The sequence below is a fragment of the Candoia aspera genome, chromosome 2 (assembly GCF_035149785.1).
Source record: "Candoia aspera isolate rCanAsp1 chromosome 2, rCanAsp1.hap2, whole genome shotgun sequence".
Taxonomy (NCBI): domain Eukaryota; kingdom Metazoa; phylum Chordata; class Lepidosauria; order Squamata; family Boidae; genus Candoia; species Candoia aspera.
The window spans coordinates 128,309,688-128,327,427 of record NC_086154.1 but is presented as its reverse complement, the minus strand read 5'-3'; the positions used below and the strand labels follow the sequence as shown (position 1 = coordinate 128,327,427).

Sequence of the window (17,740 nt, the reverse complement as noted above, 5' to 3'; positions counted from 1 at the left end):
GTTTATGATTAAAATTTTATTTCATTCAGGATTGAAGGCAGATTCACCTGGCGTTTTCAAACTTGTCATTCCGAAGCTTAGAATTAGTTAATGAGCAATTTCTGAAAGTGATTAGAAAGTGAGATTTGTGAACTTATTATCCTTTAATAGTCTCTGCCGCAGTTGCGAGCAAGATGGCTAATCCCATTGTCTCCCAGCACTCAAACCCATGGAAAACTGCTGTCCTGCAGTGTCCTTGTGAGGAGCAGCAGTCCAGAGCACATGTGGGCGATCTCCTGTCCTCTCCTTATCTGGAGAGGTTCCAAGGAACTGGTCTGATTACCAGTTCCTTGGTCTTTGCCACAGTTGTTGGCTCCACTTTTGCAGAGCCATCTTCAGTTTGCCATGCCTCCCCAAGAAGCCTCCACCATTGCCTTTTTCCAGGATGTCTTTTGATTACCCAACCTAGCCTGCAGTCCTGACATTCCCAGTGATCTCCCTTCCAACAGTAATCAGGACCAGCCATCTACATATTTCAAGGGCAGTCAAACGTTGCTGTCAGCTGAAACTAAAAATGGTACCAGTCACAAATAATACATGCATGTGAACAGGCTCAGATGAGTACCTGCATTAATTTTTCAGATGTAGGAGCATGCATACATAATATATTCACTTTTCATATGTTGCCATGGTCTCATGGCATGTCAGAAAAACATGGATCAGGGGAACAGTTAAAGTATGCAGACATTTTGATTTGATGATGGGGTTTATGATCGCTGAAATACGACATGCTGCAGCTTTGGAAGCAAGAAATAATAATCCCCAAAAGCTAAGCTGGGTAGAACCATTTTCTAGCAAAATTATTCTTTGTGAGCTGGAGCGATTTGGTGGGAATGTGGATGAAAATGTTCTGTCACATTAAATTACTTCCAGAAGGCTGCGGGAGAAGTCATGCAAGAGAAACCTTTAATTCTAAATGCAGCTGAAGACGAACAGTTGGTTGTGTCAACTTTAATAGACAGAAATTGGTTAAAAAGTACTGGAGCTAGAGGATGGATCCCTTCTGTGAATCTAAAAGGAAAAGGATTTAAAGATTTAACATCATCCCTCTTGATTCGTTTTGACTTGGGGAATTATTGCATATATATCTACATTTATTCTGAGCTGGCACATATTGCACTTCAAGCATCTTCGGTGTTTTAATAGTTTATTTAGAATAGTTGTTAACAGAAGTAACAAAAAAAAGTGAGAATATTCTGCTAATTTGATTAACACATTTGCAGTCACAGAGATCCTTTAGAAAAATACACTTGCCCTGATTTAAACCTGTTCTTACTCATGTGTACCTGTTTTAAGTCCTGTAGACCAAAGTGATGTATGTTAGCTGACCTGGAATAAATGAGCTTCTCTATGTCTTGTTATTTCCTAACTCCTATGCTTAACCTTGTATATTCCAGCTTTGGCAAACCAGCTACTGCCAAGTTTAATGAGAAAAATGGTCTATATTTGTTTGTCAATGAACCATGTATGATGCATTTTATGATGTGAAAGGTGAAAGGTCCCCTGTGCAAGGGCTGAGTCATGTCTGACCCATTGGAGGGACACAGCTTTCACTATGTTTTCTTGGCAGACTATAGCGGGTTGGTTTGCCATTGCCTTCCCCAGTTGTCACCTTCCCCAGCTAGCCGGGTACCACACGGCATCACCGTAGCACATAAACCAGCTAAAACTCTTCAAAACATCTTAAGCAATCCAAAAGACCCAGTAGCCCAAGAAGAAAAAACAGGAGTTATCTACAACATACAGTGTAAACACTGTAACAGCCACTATGTAGGACAGACAGGCAGAAGACTAGCAGAGCGCATCCACGAACACCAGCTGGCAGTCAGAAGACACGATGAGAACTCCTTAATCTCACAACACATGGACAGACTCAACCAGAGTTTCAACTGGGAAACTGTGAGCATCCTAAACTAAGCCAAATCCAAAAATGCCAGAGAATTCCTGGAAGCCTGGCACTCAGACAAAGCAGCCATCAACAGACACATAGAAGTAAACAACATTTACATACCATTCAAAAGAGACAATAGAAAAACCAAAAGACCAGAACACCTCCTCACCAGCAATATGCAAAGATTAACACTAGGAATAACACCAGATGGAAAATCCAACAAGACAATATACCCTAGTCAAGGAACTATTAACTCAGTCAGTCAACCAAGCAGTGAACAACAGCCCAATCAAGGAACTCCCAGGGAGAGAACAACACCTCCACCAACACAAGCTGGACAAACCACGATATATAAACAGAGAGCAAGGCCCACTCTCTCTTCTCACTGAAGATGTTGCCTAGTCTGGCAATGAAATGTCTGCAAGAAAACAACAAGGCTCAGAGAGCACCAAGGACTCCACAGTTCAACCCTGAGCTACAAATATTCGCTTTGATTGGTAATGAAGAACTGTCTGGAGAGAAAATACTTTGCCTATGTCAGAGACTATAATCATTCTTGTATTTTTTTATGTGCTCATTAAATATTTGCAGAACTCCCAAAGATTTTACTAAGCAATAAGTAGACATTCTGGATAGCAAGGATCAATTGTTGTTCTTAAAGTCATCTGATACAATTGGAATGCCACAGTTTTTGCACTTGGCATTCTACAGTGTTCATTCCTAGTTAGTTTATGAGATCTATAATAATGAAAGTAAAAGGCAAAATTGCTAAAAGTTTTCAAGAGAACTTACTGAAGGAAAGGAAACCCTAAGCTTATAACATGATCTACCTTGTTGGATAGGACTCTATCAGATAAATCTTTAGGCACAGGGAGGAACTGTGATATGTCACAGAAGATTCTCTGTTAGGCAGAATATTTGATGCCACTGGATATATTAAAAGTATATATTATAAATATGGGGTGGCCTAGTGTTCTCCTCTCATCCAATTAACAGAACATTATTTTTTCCTATTAATTTCAGGCCCAACTGCCCTGGCTAGTACTGACTACAACACTGGTCTAGAAATTATAACTTCCAGGACTATTTCTGGTCTGATACAGCTAGCAGTGGTCCTTGTTCCAATATGGTTGGAGGTTTATTATGATGCTTTTTTTTTTAACAAGGTTTTTAACATTTCCTTTAAGGAAAACTATATGATTATGATTTTGAAGACTGGTAAAAATTGTGCTGATTGTGCAAACTGTCCCAATTTCACTGTTAAATATTCATGCCAAAATGTTGACAGTGTCTTCTAGTATGTGCACTACAGATGACCCTACATCTGATTGTCCCATCTTTCACAATCTGCTATAATAAAAGGGAGACAAGTTTCTAATATAATTAGATTACATTTATATTTTAGATATACATTTAAAAAAAAACAACCTGAAACCAGCAGTGGTAGTCTCACTGAATGTGGAAAAGGCCTTCAATGATCTAGTAGAAATTTTTGGTGCAATTTTTACAGAAATATACATTTCCTTATTTATTAAATTAAATGACATTGTGGTATTCTAATCCTTCACCCAGGATGATTACAAATGGAACTATTTCCTCATCTATCAAATGTCTTATTTAACTCAGGGGTGCCCTTATCTCCTCATTGTATTTAAATGGAACCACTGGCTTGTTCTATCAAAGGACTTTCTGGTCATAAAAGTAGCTGGAGATTAACACAAATTATCATATTCTGATGATATATACTTTTTGTTGCTTGCAATATTTAATTGAATTACAGCCTTAAGTCCCTGGCCTCATCAGTTACCCAAAAATTAATTTTAAAAAGTTTGCTAGTTGCTAAGTTTCAACATTCCCAGTAGAAATAATTAAAAACTGTATTTCAGCAGATAATGATGAAAGTACTATGAGACTTTTCAGTGCCATTGTATTAAGTTCAGTGTTGTTGTATTTACAGATAGTATCTAGGGAAAAAAAAGATCAGGTCTATAGTAAAAACTATATGTGAATTTACTGTTCTACTGTGGTATAACTCCTCATAAGTGAAAATGTATAGCTTTCAAAAAAAAAAACCACCATAAGCATCAAGTAAACAGAAAGGTACTAAACAAAGAGTCAAGGCCCATGTGCTTTACCACTTACGTGGTGTTGAATTTCTGCTTTCAGTTAAAACAGAAAAAAATTTATATAACCACCTTCACCACACACTGCAGCACCCAGGGCACTGTATAGCATGGTAGAAAATAACGTACCAGTAGTGCAAGCAAGTTATAGCATATACATAATAATCCAAGAGAGGGAGAACTCACAATCAGCCAGTGATGCTTTTCTTCTTCGACAGTTCGTTTGACTTGAAGTAAACCTCTGCCGCCATTTCTGAGGAGCAGGTATAATCTATCAATATCACCGTGGGGATGTAATGCACAGGGAATAGTCATGAGTTTTCTTGTCTTTCGGTCCAATCTGTCCAGTTTTTATTTATTTATTTCTCATATTTCTGTACCACCCATCTAGCAGGCAACTCTGGGCGGTTTACAATTCAGTTAAAATAACAAGAGATTAAAAACAAGTGCATCATAGAAATATAAATAGGAAATATAGAAAAATTATTTAAAATTTATATAAAATATAAATTCCTCAGAGCCACATCATAGCGCCAACCACCCCCATGATTGGCTATCCCCCTTCCCACCCCAAGTGAGGTGGCAAAGCCAGGTTTTCACTCCCTTTTGGAAGGCCAGGAGAGTGGGGGCCTGCCTCACCTCTGGGGATAATGTGTTCCACAGGGCAGGGGCCACAGCAGAGAAGGCCCTCTTTCTAGACCCTGCCAATCGACAGTCTCTCATGGACAGGGTCCCTCTCTGCCTGACTGGGTGAGAGGGGTGGATGCAGTGGGGGTGAAGCTGTCCCTCAGGTAACCTGGACCCATGCCATGTAGGGCTTTAAAGGTGATAACCAACACCTTGAATTGGACCAGGAAGCAAACTGGCACCCAGTGCAGCTTGTGCAGCAAAGGTGTTATATGCGCCATCCTTGGGGCTCCCAAAACTGCTCATGCGGCTGCATTCTGAATCAGCTGTAGCTTCCGGATGTTCTTCAAGGGTAGCCCCATGTATAGCGCATTGCAATAGTCTATACAGGAGATGACTAGGGCATGAGTGACTGACCTGAGGGCCTCCTGATCCAGGAAAGGGCACAGCTGGCGCACAACATGAAGTTGGGCAAAGGCTCCCCTGGCCAGGGCTCTTTGAACAGGAGTCGTGAATCCAGGAGAACCCCCAGGTTCCACACCAGATCTGTCTGTGGCAGTGCAACCCCCATCCAGAACCAGAGATGGTAATTTCCTGGATGTTGTGGAGCCCCCAACCCACAGCCACTCCATCTTACCAGGGTTCAGCAGAAGCCTGTTGTTCCCCATCCAGACCCCTACAGCCTCCAGGCACTGAGAGAGGGTGGTCACAGCATCACTTAAGTCACCCAGGATGGAGATGTATAATTGGGTATCATGAGCATATTGATGATACCTCATCCCGTGGCAATGGATGATCTCACTCAGCGGTTTCATGTAGATGTTTAAAAGGAGCAGAGAGAATACTAAACCCTGTGGCATCCCTCAAAGGAGGGGCCGTGGGCTGGATCTCTCACTCCCTATCAACACAGATTGGGACCGGCCCTGGAGGAAGGAGGTGAACCAGTGCAAAACCTTGCCACCCACCCCCAACTACCTGAGCCGACCCAAAAGGATACATGGTCGATGGTATTGAAAGCTGCTGAGAGGTCAAGAGCAAGGATAGAGGCACTGCCACTATCTCGCTCCCACCATAGATCATCCAAAAGCGCGACCAATGCTGTTTCTGTCCCTTATCCAGCCTGAAACTTATCTCTCCAGTTCAGCCTGTGTCCAGTTAATAATTCCAACAGTGTTACAATATAACAGGTATGGGCCAGGTATTGATGGTTTTGATGGTGTTTCCACCATTCAGTTTTGCTTTAATGATTGTCTCGCTCTTTGGATGTATTCATCATCATCATCATCATCATCAACATCATCATCTAAAATTCTTACTGCCAGCTTTTTATATGGTGCAAAACATTGTGTTAGGCAAGTCTGTAGCATTGGGTGGTAGGGGTCCATGCTTCAGTGTTTCTGAAAAGTTAGATCAGGACTAACTTGAGCATTTCCAGTCTAATTCCCCAGTGAATTTTAATGGGGAGCTGCCTTCTGCTTAGCTCCACACATACTATAAATATTCTGAATCTAGAATATGGAGCCAACTCCAAAAGAAGCTTTGCTCATTTTTTTTAGATTTTTTATTCCGCCTTTATTCTTTTTATAAATAACTTTTCCCCACAACAGCCACCCTGTGAGGTGGGTTGGGCTGAGAGAGAGTGACTGGCCCAAGGTCACCTAGCCAGCTTTCATGCCTAAGGCGGGACTAGAACTCTCAGTCTCCTGGTTTCTAGCCTGGTGCCTTAACCACTAGACCAAACTGGCTCTGTTTGATGGTTTTCTTTTTTCTCCTTCTCTCTGTTTGATGGCCGAGAAGGAAGAAAGAGAGTTTACCGTCAATAAAGAGAGAGCAACTGCAACCAGTATTATAACACAGCTGAAAATTATACTCCTATCTTCAGATTTCTGGCAGATCATAAGAGCCTGGTCATTTGTGCCTTGAGTGATAACTTTGGGTTGATTTGTTTGAAAATCCACTCGTTTGTTTTCTTGGCTATGCATTGTATTCTCAAGAGTCTTCTCCAACATCAAAGTTCAAAACCATCAATACTTTTTCTATCCTATTTCTTCAAAGTCAAACTTTGGCTTCCATAGGGAGAACCATTCTTTTTTAGGAACTGAACCCCAATATATACTATATGAAGTTAAACTCTAGCCTGTTTTGCTCTCTTAGAGGAACCTTTGTCTTTTCATTTCTGAAAAATAGTGTAGAAGGCTCCACAAAAAGCTGGGATCCATCCCCCTTAATGTCATTTGAGTTATGAGACTCAAGTGAGAGGGTTGGAAAATGAGTGCCTGAGAAGCAGCCTGAGGACAACAGTCCCCTTCCCCCATGGTTTTGTTATGCAGAATCAGGGCACATGGGCAGAGAGTTTAGAATTTTCTTCATAAAAGGAAAGAAAAGAATAGGCAAGCAAAGGAATATAATAGTCTTAATTGGTATGCTCTTCACTTACAGTAAATGTGTATTCAGAATGCTGCATTACAAACTCATCTTCAGACCATAAACTCAGTCAGTTTCAGCTTACTGAGTTCAACAATTGTTCATGTTTGATTGCCTTCAGCAAAGCATGCAAAGGTGTTTTATTGCTTTGATCAGTGCTGTGTGCTCATTTCTTCTAGCATTAGACTCCTGCTTGGATTAAAAATTAGTCACAGCTGGATTTTTCCATTTTGAGTTTAATAACCCTCCAGACCCATGAAGCTTTCTCTGATTTGAAATAGTGAAAGCTTTTGGTCTGACAGAGTTATATTGGTTTCTTTTGATAAAGATGATTTTCTAATTAGATTTTGAAAGATTCAGTTTGCCATATTTTTAAATGGGACCACAATAAGTAAAGGAACACTCTTTACATACATTTTAAGCTTCATTTATGAGTTCTTCCCAACTACACTTCCTCATTTGTAACTGGCAGAGCAGTACTCCTGTGTTGTGAGGGTGATGGCAAGTAGGAATGAGTTTTTTATTTTCTACTAGGTTGCTGTTGCTAATGCATATTCATGCTATTTTGCTCAACTCTGAAATGGGTGGAGTTCAGCACACGATTGAACGTAAAGCATTCCTTGACCTTTAATTTAGTGCTAATTCCCAGCGTAAGTTCTGTTGTTGTGGGCACATCTTGTATTGACGTAACATTGTGCCAGATTGGACATGCTTTATGATGTTCTTCATTGGTGAAGTGCCATTTTTTCTCAATCAGCAACAATGACAAATTAGATCTAATTGTTTGTACTAGAATCTGCAACACAGAGGAAAAATAGGATGTTCCTTTAGCAGAGTCTTATTGAGATGAAAATATATAGTTGTTTGTGAGCAGAAGCAGGTTAAAGAATGGGGAGGCATGTAAGATGAAGGCACCCACTTTGTAAAACTTCTCAGGTCTCGTAATAGCGAACAATACTTAGTGAGAAGTACCAGACATTTTATGCAATTTGTTCTGTCAAGTTCACCTTATTTTGAATTGGGAGTGGTGAGGATCAGTTTTCATTTATTGTTATGGGAAAGCAAGGGAGGAGGACTCCAGTGCATGTTCTTTTCTAGCTGAGGCTCAGAGTTCAAGTGTGTGTTTGTATTAGTAAGGTTTAGAGCAGAATACAATGAAAAACAAAATGTCTTGTGGAACTGGCAGTATTGGGTACAGTAGGGATAAAAGGGGTAGCTTCAATCTCCAACAGATTATCCCCATCATGATTTTAGATATTGTAGACAGTACCTCTCTCATTCTTCTAGGTAAGAAGATAAATCAATGATGTGAACTTTGTATGAACCCAAGAGTTCTGTTACTTCCATGAATAATTGTGTGGAATTATTACTGGTTTTGTTCCCTATGCCATATAATAATTCTGTAAATTGCAACCAATCAAATTCTGTGTCTATTTTAACCAGCACTGCTACTTAGGCAAATTTAGGACTGAACCACAGATGCTGTATTATTTCTTCTCCTTCTGATCCATTGGTTATAAGAAGATGGCAGTTTATGTCGAAATGATATCCCATGTTCCTGTAACTCTGCTCAGGGAACTTACTTCAGGACAGTACTAGTCCTTTTTTTAACTTCAAATTGTACAATGCAATGAAGAGGCCTAAAAATCTAGTAGTTGTATCAAACAACCTGTAATGGTTGCCTATTCTAAAACACCATCAGACTCATGAGCAGGAATCCAAAGATATCTGATTTATTAAAGAATAGTATGCAGGATTACAGAGAAAGCTGAGAATGATGAAAGCGCGCCAAATGCAAACTAAAAACCCTCGGTACAAATGAAATCCCTCCCCCCGTAGAGTCTTCCCAAGTCCACAATCCCAGGTGCTCCTAACAGTCTCTGATGGTCTGCAGGAAAAGGCCTTGAACAGAGAACATAACCCAAACACATTCCATTGTACTGATTTCACAGTACAAGGTCTCACAGCAGCTCCCTCCCAAACAGAAACGCGCGTCAGCGCCATAGCATGTGAAACGTTACGATGTATAAACCACACTGAATCAGTGAACATGACACAACCAGAGTGAATGCCCCTGAATTCTCTACAAGACAAAAGGGAATCTGAGACAGCTGGTTTTGGCAGATGCTCAGTGATACTAGTTTAAAAGTGCTTCCTGTAGGTTAAAAAATCAGAAAGACACAGACATAGAAGACTTGCAGTCACCCAGAAATGAGTGATGCAGAAGTAACATCTGTATAGACACAGCCAGATATAATAATACTGTGTGCACAGTCTTGGCTGTGTGTATAAGCCGGCTGACTCCCAATGATTATTTATTTATTTATTTATTTATTTATTTATTTATTTATTTATTTATTTATTTATTTATTTATTTATTTTCTATCCCGCCTTTATTATTTTTTATACATGTTGGAAGTTGACAGCAGCATGACAAAGGGCATATAACAACTTTTATATGATATATCCTCATGATAAATCCAAGTTCAGAAAGACCATTGGTTGGTGACCAAAGTTTAAGGGCTTTTGGTAGCAGTGATTATATTTAAGGAGCAAGGACATGCTCCATCAATGACTGAGTTTGAATATGTGGTGAAGAATTACGCCAGTCCTATGGGGTTATTGCTGAAAACATAAGAAAAAAATTGAGTGGGAGTCAATGGATGAGTTGATGGCATCATCTTCATCACTCTGTTTACTCAATTTTGACGAGTGTGAGCAAAATATTTGATTTCTGGGTAAGTATGTAAAGGATTGTCACCTTAGCCACTAAATACTACTGAGGTAGGGGGATAGCAACCCTTCTTAATTTGCCCTAGGCTATGCCAAATACTCCCCAAAATAATGTTTTGTAGAGGGGTCCTTCTGCAGAACTGGAAAACTGCCTCTGGCATAGAAATAACTATTTACAACTCTTTTTCTAGAGATGGAGCTTAATGGATCTAGCCATCCTTTCCTACTGCTTGGCTTCTAACTTTCGCACTGTGAACCAAAGCCTCTGTTGTTTGCCTGCTATTTAATCATGTCAATGAGTAAGTTGCTTGGAGAAAGGGTGTGAAAATGTATAGGCTTGGATATTCCTGCATTTTATTGAAGCTCATGGGCATCTTCATGGGTGTGTGGGGCAAATGATGACACCTGCATAATGATATAATTATGCAACTGCCTGTGACTTACATACAGTACTTGCATGATTACCTCATAGATTTTGAAATCACCACAGTTTGCTGGGTATGTTGGTAAGCTGCTATTTGCATCACCTTTTCACTGAGGAAATTTCCTGGAAAACATTTGCATTACTAGGCTATTTATAGCCAATGGCAAATGTCCAGTGAAATCAACTCTTTTCTCCAGACAGAAATTCAGTCAGGGCTGAAATAGATTATGGTGGGATTTCTTTTCAGATTGGCATGAGGTCAGAGACCTATAAATTAGTTTGTGTACTTGCAACTCTTCAGCTTTATATGTTTCAGAAGTAATCTGCCTGTCAAAGCTTTCACCCTTTGCAGTAGACTAAAAGCTTAACCAAGAGAAAAAGCTTTATTTTCTATCAACAAGTTTTGTATAGATTGCCAGTCTTCTAGTCTGCACTTTACAAAATGAATAGCAAGCTCACACAAAGTCAAGGTCTCTGTTGTATACATCAAACAAAGCATGTAAGCCCAGGAAACCTGCATGAAGAACCATTTCCTGACTTCTGAAGAAAATTCACATTTGCTGTGTCTGTAGAATAAAACCACTAGCCGGGTTTTCACATCTAGCACTTTAACCTCAGGAAATGAAGCCAGGGGTTGGCATCATCAAGCACCTACAGCTCACTGCTGGAACCCTGAGTTCTTCTGCTCTGCTTCTCCTCCTTGTTGCCAGTGCTTGTTTGCCTACATTTTCTGAGCAAAGAAGCAAACAAGCAGTCAGGACCAGAAACATAAGAGGAGAAGCTTCTGTCTTCATTCCTCTTTCCTTTTGTATTGGGTCCAAAGTAAGAAGGAAAAAACAGCTGCAACAGGAATGAAAACAAAGGAGACTCTCTGAGCAACACACAAACCAGGAACTTACCCTCTTTGGAAGTAATGGGTCTTTCAGAATTGGGTCTTAGGGTATGTCCATATTATAGATTTAAAACTATTTTCCCACCAGCTGTATAGAAGTATAGCTTCCATCATAGTTAGTATGGCCAATAGGGTGAGAGGAGAGCACCTTATTTGTTGGAAGTAAGATGGAGATATGCAAGATCCATTGCCAGTGCGGGGGAGTATTTTTAAGTCCAGAATGAAATAACATTTGGAACAGCTTGGGTAGATGCCTTCCTAATTCACTGAACTCTAAGAAGGAAGAGGAGGTACTGAACAACCGAACTTGCAAGATTCTATTATTATAGCCAATCTCAATAGTTTTAGCCTTCCTATGAAGTTGATTTCCTGGTCTGGTCTATCTAGTGGTGCTGACATTATTAGAGAAGGCTGATTTAAACCAATTTTATCCATGAGCTTTAAGGCAATAATCGTATTGAATCCTTAGAGTATCTTGTAAAATAGATGGACTTGATTATTGCCATATTACAAATGAGTGGAGTAAGAATGAGAAGTTTGTGGTTTGACTAAGCATGTTCATGAAGATGAGATTCAAACTTGGGATTTCCAGATTAGTAACACTGATTTACTAATTGCTGAACATTTTTTAGTCTTCTTTGAAATTATCATGTAATGGAGATTCCCTAGTTTCCACCTCTTCTCCTTTTCCATTAGGTTTTCCAATTCTATTGTATTTTGCCTCTAGACCTATCTATAGCTGATACTTTAACCGAACTAAACTTTAATTCGTCAAAGGGCATCTGCTGTATTATCCCAATTAAATTATTCTTTTCCACTTCCTCAGTTGATGCATGCCCTGTAGAAGTAGGGGGGTCAGATTTCCAATTATGAAAGCATGGAAGGGAGAGTAGTGAGAGAAGTGGCAGTATGCCAGTGCCGTACAATGTTTAAAGTGTTGGATTTCAAACAAGATAACCCAGGTTCAACGTCAATTCAGCTGCAGAACTCCCTGGGCGCTCCCTGGGTCAGTCATTACTTCACAGAGCTGATACTGTGGAAAGAAAATAAACAGGGACACCCCCATTTATCCTGTCTTGAGGTCTCAAGTGAAATTTGGAGTAAAAATGCAATATAAAATATGCCATAAGTTTTCTACAACTTTTTGGTGTATATTAACACCTGAATATTCAATTATCAGCCATTATTCTGATGGTATAATATAGACAGCTACTAGTGTCAAATAGGTATTTTGTTGAAAGCTCTGCAGCTGAAAAGCATGGAATTCAAGCATTTGAATAAATGAACAGATCTGTTTGGCATGGTAGAAATTGTAAACTGTAATTTTAACCATATTATTTTTGTATGTTTCTTCTTTCATCTTTTTTTGCTCTTAATTTTACAGATGTAAAATAGTTGTTATTTTGGAATGGAAGCTCATGCAGTATTTGCAAAAATTCAGATGAATGTGCGTACCCAAGCAGAATGTTTACTAAAGATGCATGAAGATGAAAAAATGAATGGGGAAATGTTAAGATGGGTAAAGGCTTTTAGAAGGGTAGTGGATTCTGTGTGGCCAGTTGCAAGCAGCAAACATTTGCTGAAGAAGTAAACATGGCTATGTAAAAGACCGTGCTTCTTCCCACTTTGTTATATAGATGTGAGAGTTGAATTATGTCAGGAAAAACATAAAAGTCTATTGAATGCAGTAAGAATGGGTCAATTAAGAAGTATGTAGCATAAAACCAAAAGAAGGTCAAAAACAAATGAGGATTGAATGAAGGATGACTGAATACAAAAGTGAGTTATCAGTACAAAAGAATTACATAGAAGTGGTTTGGACATATAGAGAGAATGAATGAGGATCACATTGCAAAAGGAACCTGTGAAAGTAGAATGAAGAGATCAAGGGGAAAGGAAAGGCTATGAACATCATGGTTGGATAGTTCCTGAAAAAAAGACAGCAGAGAAGTTTAAAGTACAAAAGGCAGTGGATGAATCTGGATGGATACAGCGGGAGCAAGAATGGTTTGTAAGGACAGAAAGGTATAGCAGATGTGCTGATGTAAAGACTTCCTTTTTGTTTTGGTTTCTTTTATCTTCTGCCTTTAAGTTCTTATATTTTTTTGTTACTCTTTTTTGTGCTTTGCAGAATATTGTTTACCTTGAAAAGGAATAGTTTGATGTACAGTATATGTATGCATGTCTGAATGTGAAGTTTGCGGTACTGAGAATGATTCAGTCTGTTTTGTTTTTATCCATGCCTCTCCTCCCCCTTGACCTAGGTCTGCCTTATGGATGGGAGAAGGCCTATACAGCTGATGGAATCAAATATTTCATCAAGTAAGTACATCATTGTCAGAAGGCAGTTATAAAAATAGATAAATAAAATAGGGATTTTATAATCTTAGATGCATATGACCACTAATGAATATAGTCACTATGCTAGTAAAAGCTGACACATACTTTGAAACATCATGGTTATGAATATCTGTAGAAATTTTGGGTGTGGAAATAAAATAGAGTTAAATTTTAAAAAAATAAGGAAAGCTTCTACGATGGCACTTCTGTTATTGTATTGTTTTCAGATAGTGTAAATCTTTCGCCTTTCCCTAGGGATTTCCAGGGAGAGGAACTTGGTGAGATGGGTAGCCATATAAATCTAATAAAATAAATAACTAAATGTTAGTTTCTTCCTTTCAAGCTTTAACCAAAAGCCTATCAAATAATCATATACAGACTCTTACCATATTAGTTCCACCCATTCTGATTTCCACATTTGAGTGTAGCTGTTAGTAACGGTATCTTAATTATTTGGGTACCTTCTCAGAACTTGGTATCCTGGTTATCCAAAACCTCTAGACATCAACGGATATTCACATACTCTTTGCTGTGAGCTGTAACCAAGATATGGAAGTATGTCACAGCAGAGCTAAAAACACGGATCTCATAATCTTTTACAGGGTGACACACACACACCCATGCACAATTAACACATGAACTGGGTTAATTTTTTGGTTCTGGGATTAAGGTGTTCTTCATTAAAGGATATGTCACCATTATCTAAAATAGTATTTTCTTGGCTTCATTCATGCTCTCCTAAAATCTGTACACTATGTACTGGTGTGGCTTAGAGATAGCAATCAGACTACAAACTACAGTATTAATTCAGGGGAAAGAGAAGTGCAGTAACTCATTTGTCTCAGCAACAGCCAGGATTCAAAACTTTAGCCTTCATTCTCACAACAGTCTTTTAACTCCCACCCAAATGGTTCCCAGGTAGGAAGGCATCAGAAGAGAAGAGATTCCTCTTGTTCAGTGTTAGCCCAAGTCATCTTGCTACCTGTATCTGTATCACTTGATTTGATGCTGATGCATACAAGTTAGGATTCCCATAGAAAAAGACAAAAAAATATAACCTCTGAAGTGAATATCTGTAGCTCAGGGTTGAACTGTAGAGTCCTTGGTGCTCTCTGAGCCTTGTTGTTTTCTTGCAGACGTTTCATTGCCAGACTAGGCAACTAGGGAAGTATAAGCGTTTGGGTTGTACTTCTTAATCTTGAGGTTCCATGTTTGCTAATGGGCTTTAGAGAGACTAACTAAAGGATGTTTCTGGATTATTTGATGGCATTAGCCTTGCAGAAATGTGGCAACTGAATATTCTAGGGAATTCACACTCCTTGCAGAGAGTGGGACTAGCTCCTATGATCAGTGCTACTGAAGTCACCATTTGCTCCTGGTAGCTTAATTTTCAGCTCCCTAGACAAAAATATTTTGCAGTCCAGATATTAGGGAATATTTAAAATACCAACTGAAGAGAATATTTGTAGCTCAGGGTTGAACTGTGGAGTCCTTGGTGCTCTCTGAGCCTTATTTTCTTGCAGACGCTTCATTGCCAGACTAGGCAACACCTTCAGTCGCGCTGCAGATGTTGCCTAGTCTGGCAATGAAATGTCTGCAAGAAAACAACAAGGCTCAGAGAGCACCAAGGACTCCACAAATATAACCTTGTTCAGTAATGGTTTCAACCCTTTTATAAATTGTTACATTGTAGCTGCTACATCTATTAATCATTAATTTCCATCTGCATTTAGCATGTACCCTTACAGCACACAACATGCACTCAAGCAGATCACTTCACTTTGCTGCATGGCAGAAACAGCCTGATAAAAAGGGAGAGTGTGCAAACACAGCCTTGACTCAAAAAGCAATACACTTTTTTTAGCGAATTAAAAACTCTTCTCAGAATGCAGCTTGGAGGCTAGTCAATAAAATAAAACGCTTCTTAGCATTTTGTTTGTTTCTATAAAAGTACTGGAACTATTTCTTCTTTCTGTCCTATATCTCCTTCATAGTGTAGTTTGTGGGGGGGGGGGGCTGAGTTTGGTGCCAGATTAGTTTTGTGCTTGTTCTTTGTGTTAATCAATGCCAAGTCATCACTCAAAATGTGTCATACACTTAACAACAGCAAACTTTTATCACCAAAGCAAAATGAATGTGTGAAATTTCATCTCACTCAATTCAAACAAATGACTTTTAAAGATTTCCCCTGAAACTTCAGCTAGAAGTGATACTGAGAAGTATATTTTTTACAAAATCTTAAAATAGATTACTAATCCTCAGAAAAGGTGGTGATATCTCCTAAACTGTCTCCCTAAGATTGGAAGAATTAATATCAGCTCCATTTCCTTCTTCGTTATTTAAACTTCTGGTAATTAACAGATTTTCTTAAGCTTCCTTTGGAACAGACCAATCCTCAAGTAATTTCAGACAGAAGCACTCTTGAAACAAATATAATGGGCTGAAATGAGATTTAGGACTGCCAAAAGATCTCTGAAGTTTAAAAAAATTAAAGAAGTTTTAAAAAATACATCATAAATATATATACTAGCACCTTAAAAACAGAGATACAACATTCCACTTTATACATCACACTTTTTATGAGTAAGCATCAGAGTTTTAGTCAGCTAATTATCCTGAAGAGACTGTGGCAAATTTTCTTTAACTTAGAGCATACATTGCACCTTTATGTTATAGAGGAGCCAGGAGATTGAGACCATATGGCACATACAGCTTGGAACTGCTCCTAATATTGCCTTTTTAGTGTTATTTACTTTACCTACAGCTTGTATATATTTGGCTGGGGTTTTGGTAGAAGTAATTTGTTCCTCTTTTATCAGACCTGTCCTACTACTAAATAAAAGAGGCTTTAAACCTCCTAAACAATATCAAAATAAACAATAAATAACCAGAACTTCAAATTAGATGACCAGAAAAAAGGGAGTTGGCACTTCACTGGATATCCTCGGTTAGATGGTTTCAGGACTAATCATTTTGCATGGTCATATATGGACACATATACATTTTTTAGATTGTAGGTTTATTTACAATAAGTATGATGGATGGATGGATGGATGGATGGATGGATGGATGGATGGATGGATGGATGGATGGGGTGGTCCTCAGCAGGCCAATTGGAGCTCAGCAGATTTCCAGTCTTCAGAAGCTCCTCCTCCACATATACCAGGAAATCGTCATGGGACGATTTCTGCCAAATAGCAAGGAAAACACTACTTTTAAGCCAGAACATCTTAGACTGGCTTCTGCCTGCCTCAGCAAAGAGATAATGAAAAGATGAAGGTTCCATTGTGAGGACATGTCCTGAACAAACTGTTAGCTGGTGTCTTTGCACTGGGCAAAAAGGATGTATGGATGAGCCCATAGACAGACATGAGTCAGCAGTCATCCCTCAGTGCTGGTCAGTTACCATCCAGACCACAACAGAAAATGGTTGTCCAGTTACAAACAGGTGTCCTTTCTCTAGAGAAGAAGGTTCTCAAAAGTATTTGTAATCAGGTGGTCCCATTCAGGCTTTGTTGTTGTTGTTGTTGTTTATTCGTTTAGTCGCTTCCGACTCTTCGTGACTTCATGGACCAGCCCACGCCAGAGCTTCCTGTCGGTCGTCAACATCCCCAGCTCCCCCAGGGACGAGTCCGTCACCTCTAGAATATCATCCATCCATCTTGCCCTTGGTCGGCCCCTCTTCCTTTTGCCTTCCACTCTCCCTAGCATCAGCATCTTCTCCAGGGTGTCCTGTCTTCTCATTATGTGGCCAAAGTATTTCAGTTTTGCCTTTAATATCATTCCCTCAAGTGAGCAGTCTGGCTTTATTTCCTGGAAGATGGACTGGTTTGATCTTCTTGCAGTCCAAGGCACTCTCAGAATTTTCCTCCAACACCACAGTTCAAAAGCATCGATCTTCCTTCGCTCAGCCTTCCTTATGGTCCAGCTCTCGCAGCCATATGTTACTACAGGGAACACCATTGCTTTAACTATGCGGGCCTTTGTTGTCAGTGTGATGTCTCTGCTCTTAACTATTTTATCGAGATTTGTCATTGCTCTTCTCCCAAGGATTAAGCGTCTTCTGATTTCCTGACTGCAGTCAGCATCTGCAGTAATCTTTGCACCTAGGAATACAAAGTCTTTCACTGCTTCTACATTTTCTCCCTCTATTTGCCAGTTATCAATCAAGCTGGTTGCCATAATCTTGGTTTTTTTGAGGTTTAGCTGCAAGCCAGCTTTTGCACTTTCTTCTTTCACCTTCATCA

The 17,740-nt window shown here is 39.4% G+C and overlaps 1 protein-coding gene across 1 annotated transcript in view; it reads left to right on the top strand.

Annotated features, from left to right (window-relative positions):
- Positions 1-17,740, top strand: part of STXBP4 (syntaxin binding protein 4) — a 99,297-nt gene that overhangs the window by 66,310 nt on the left and 15,247 nt on the right. Inside the window, exon 22 of the mRNA XM_063293602.1 lies at positions 13,418-13,475. Within this exon, the coding sequence (XP_063149672.1) occupies positions 13,418-13,475 (58 nt within the window). The remainder of the gene's footprint in view (positions 1-13,417; positions 13,476-17,740) is intronic.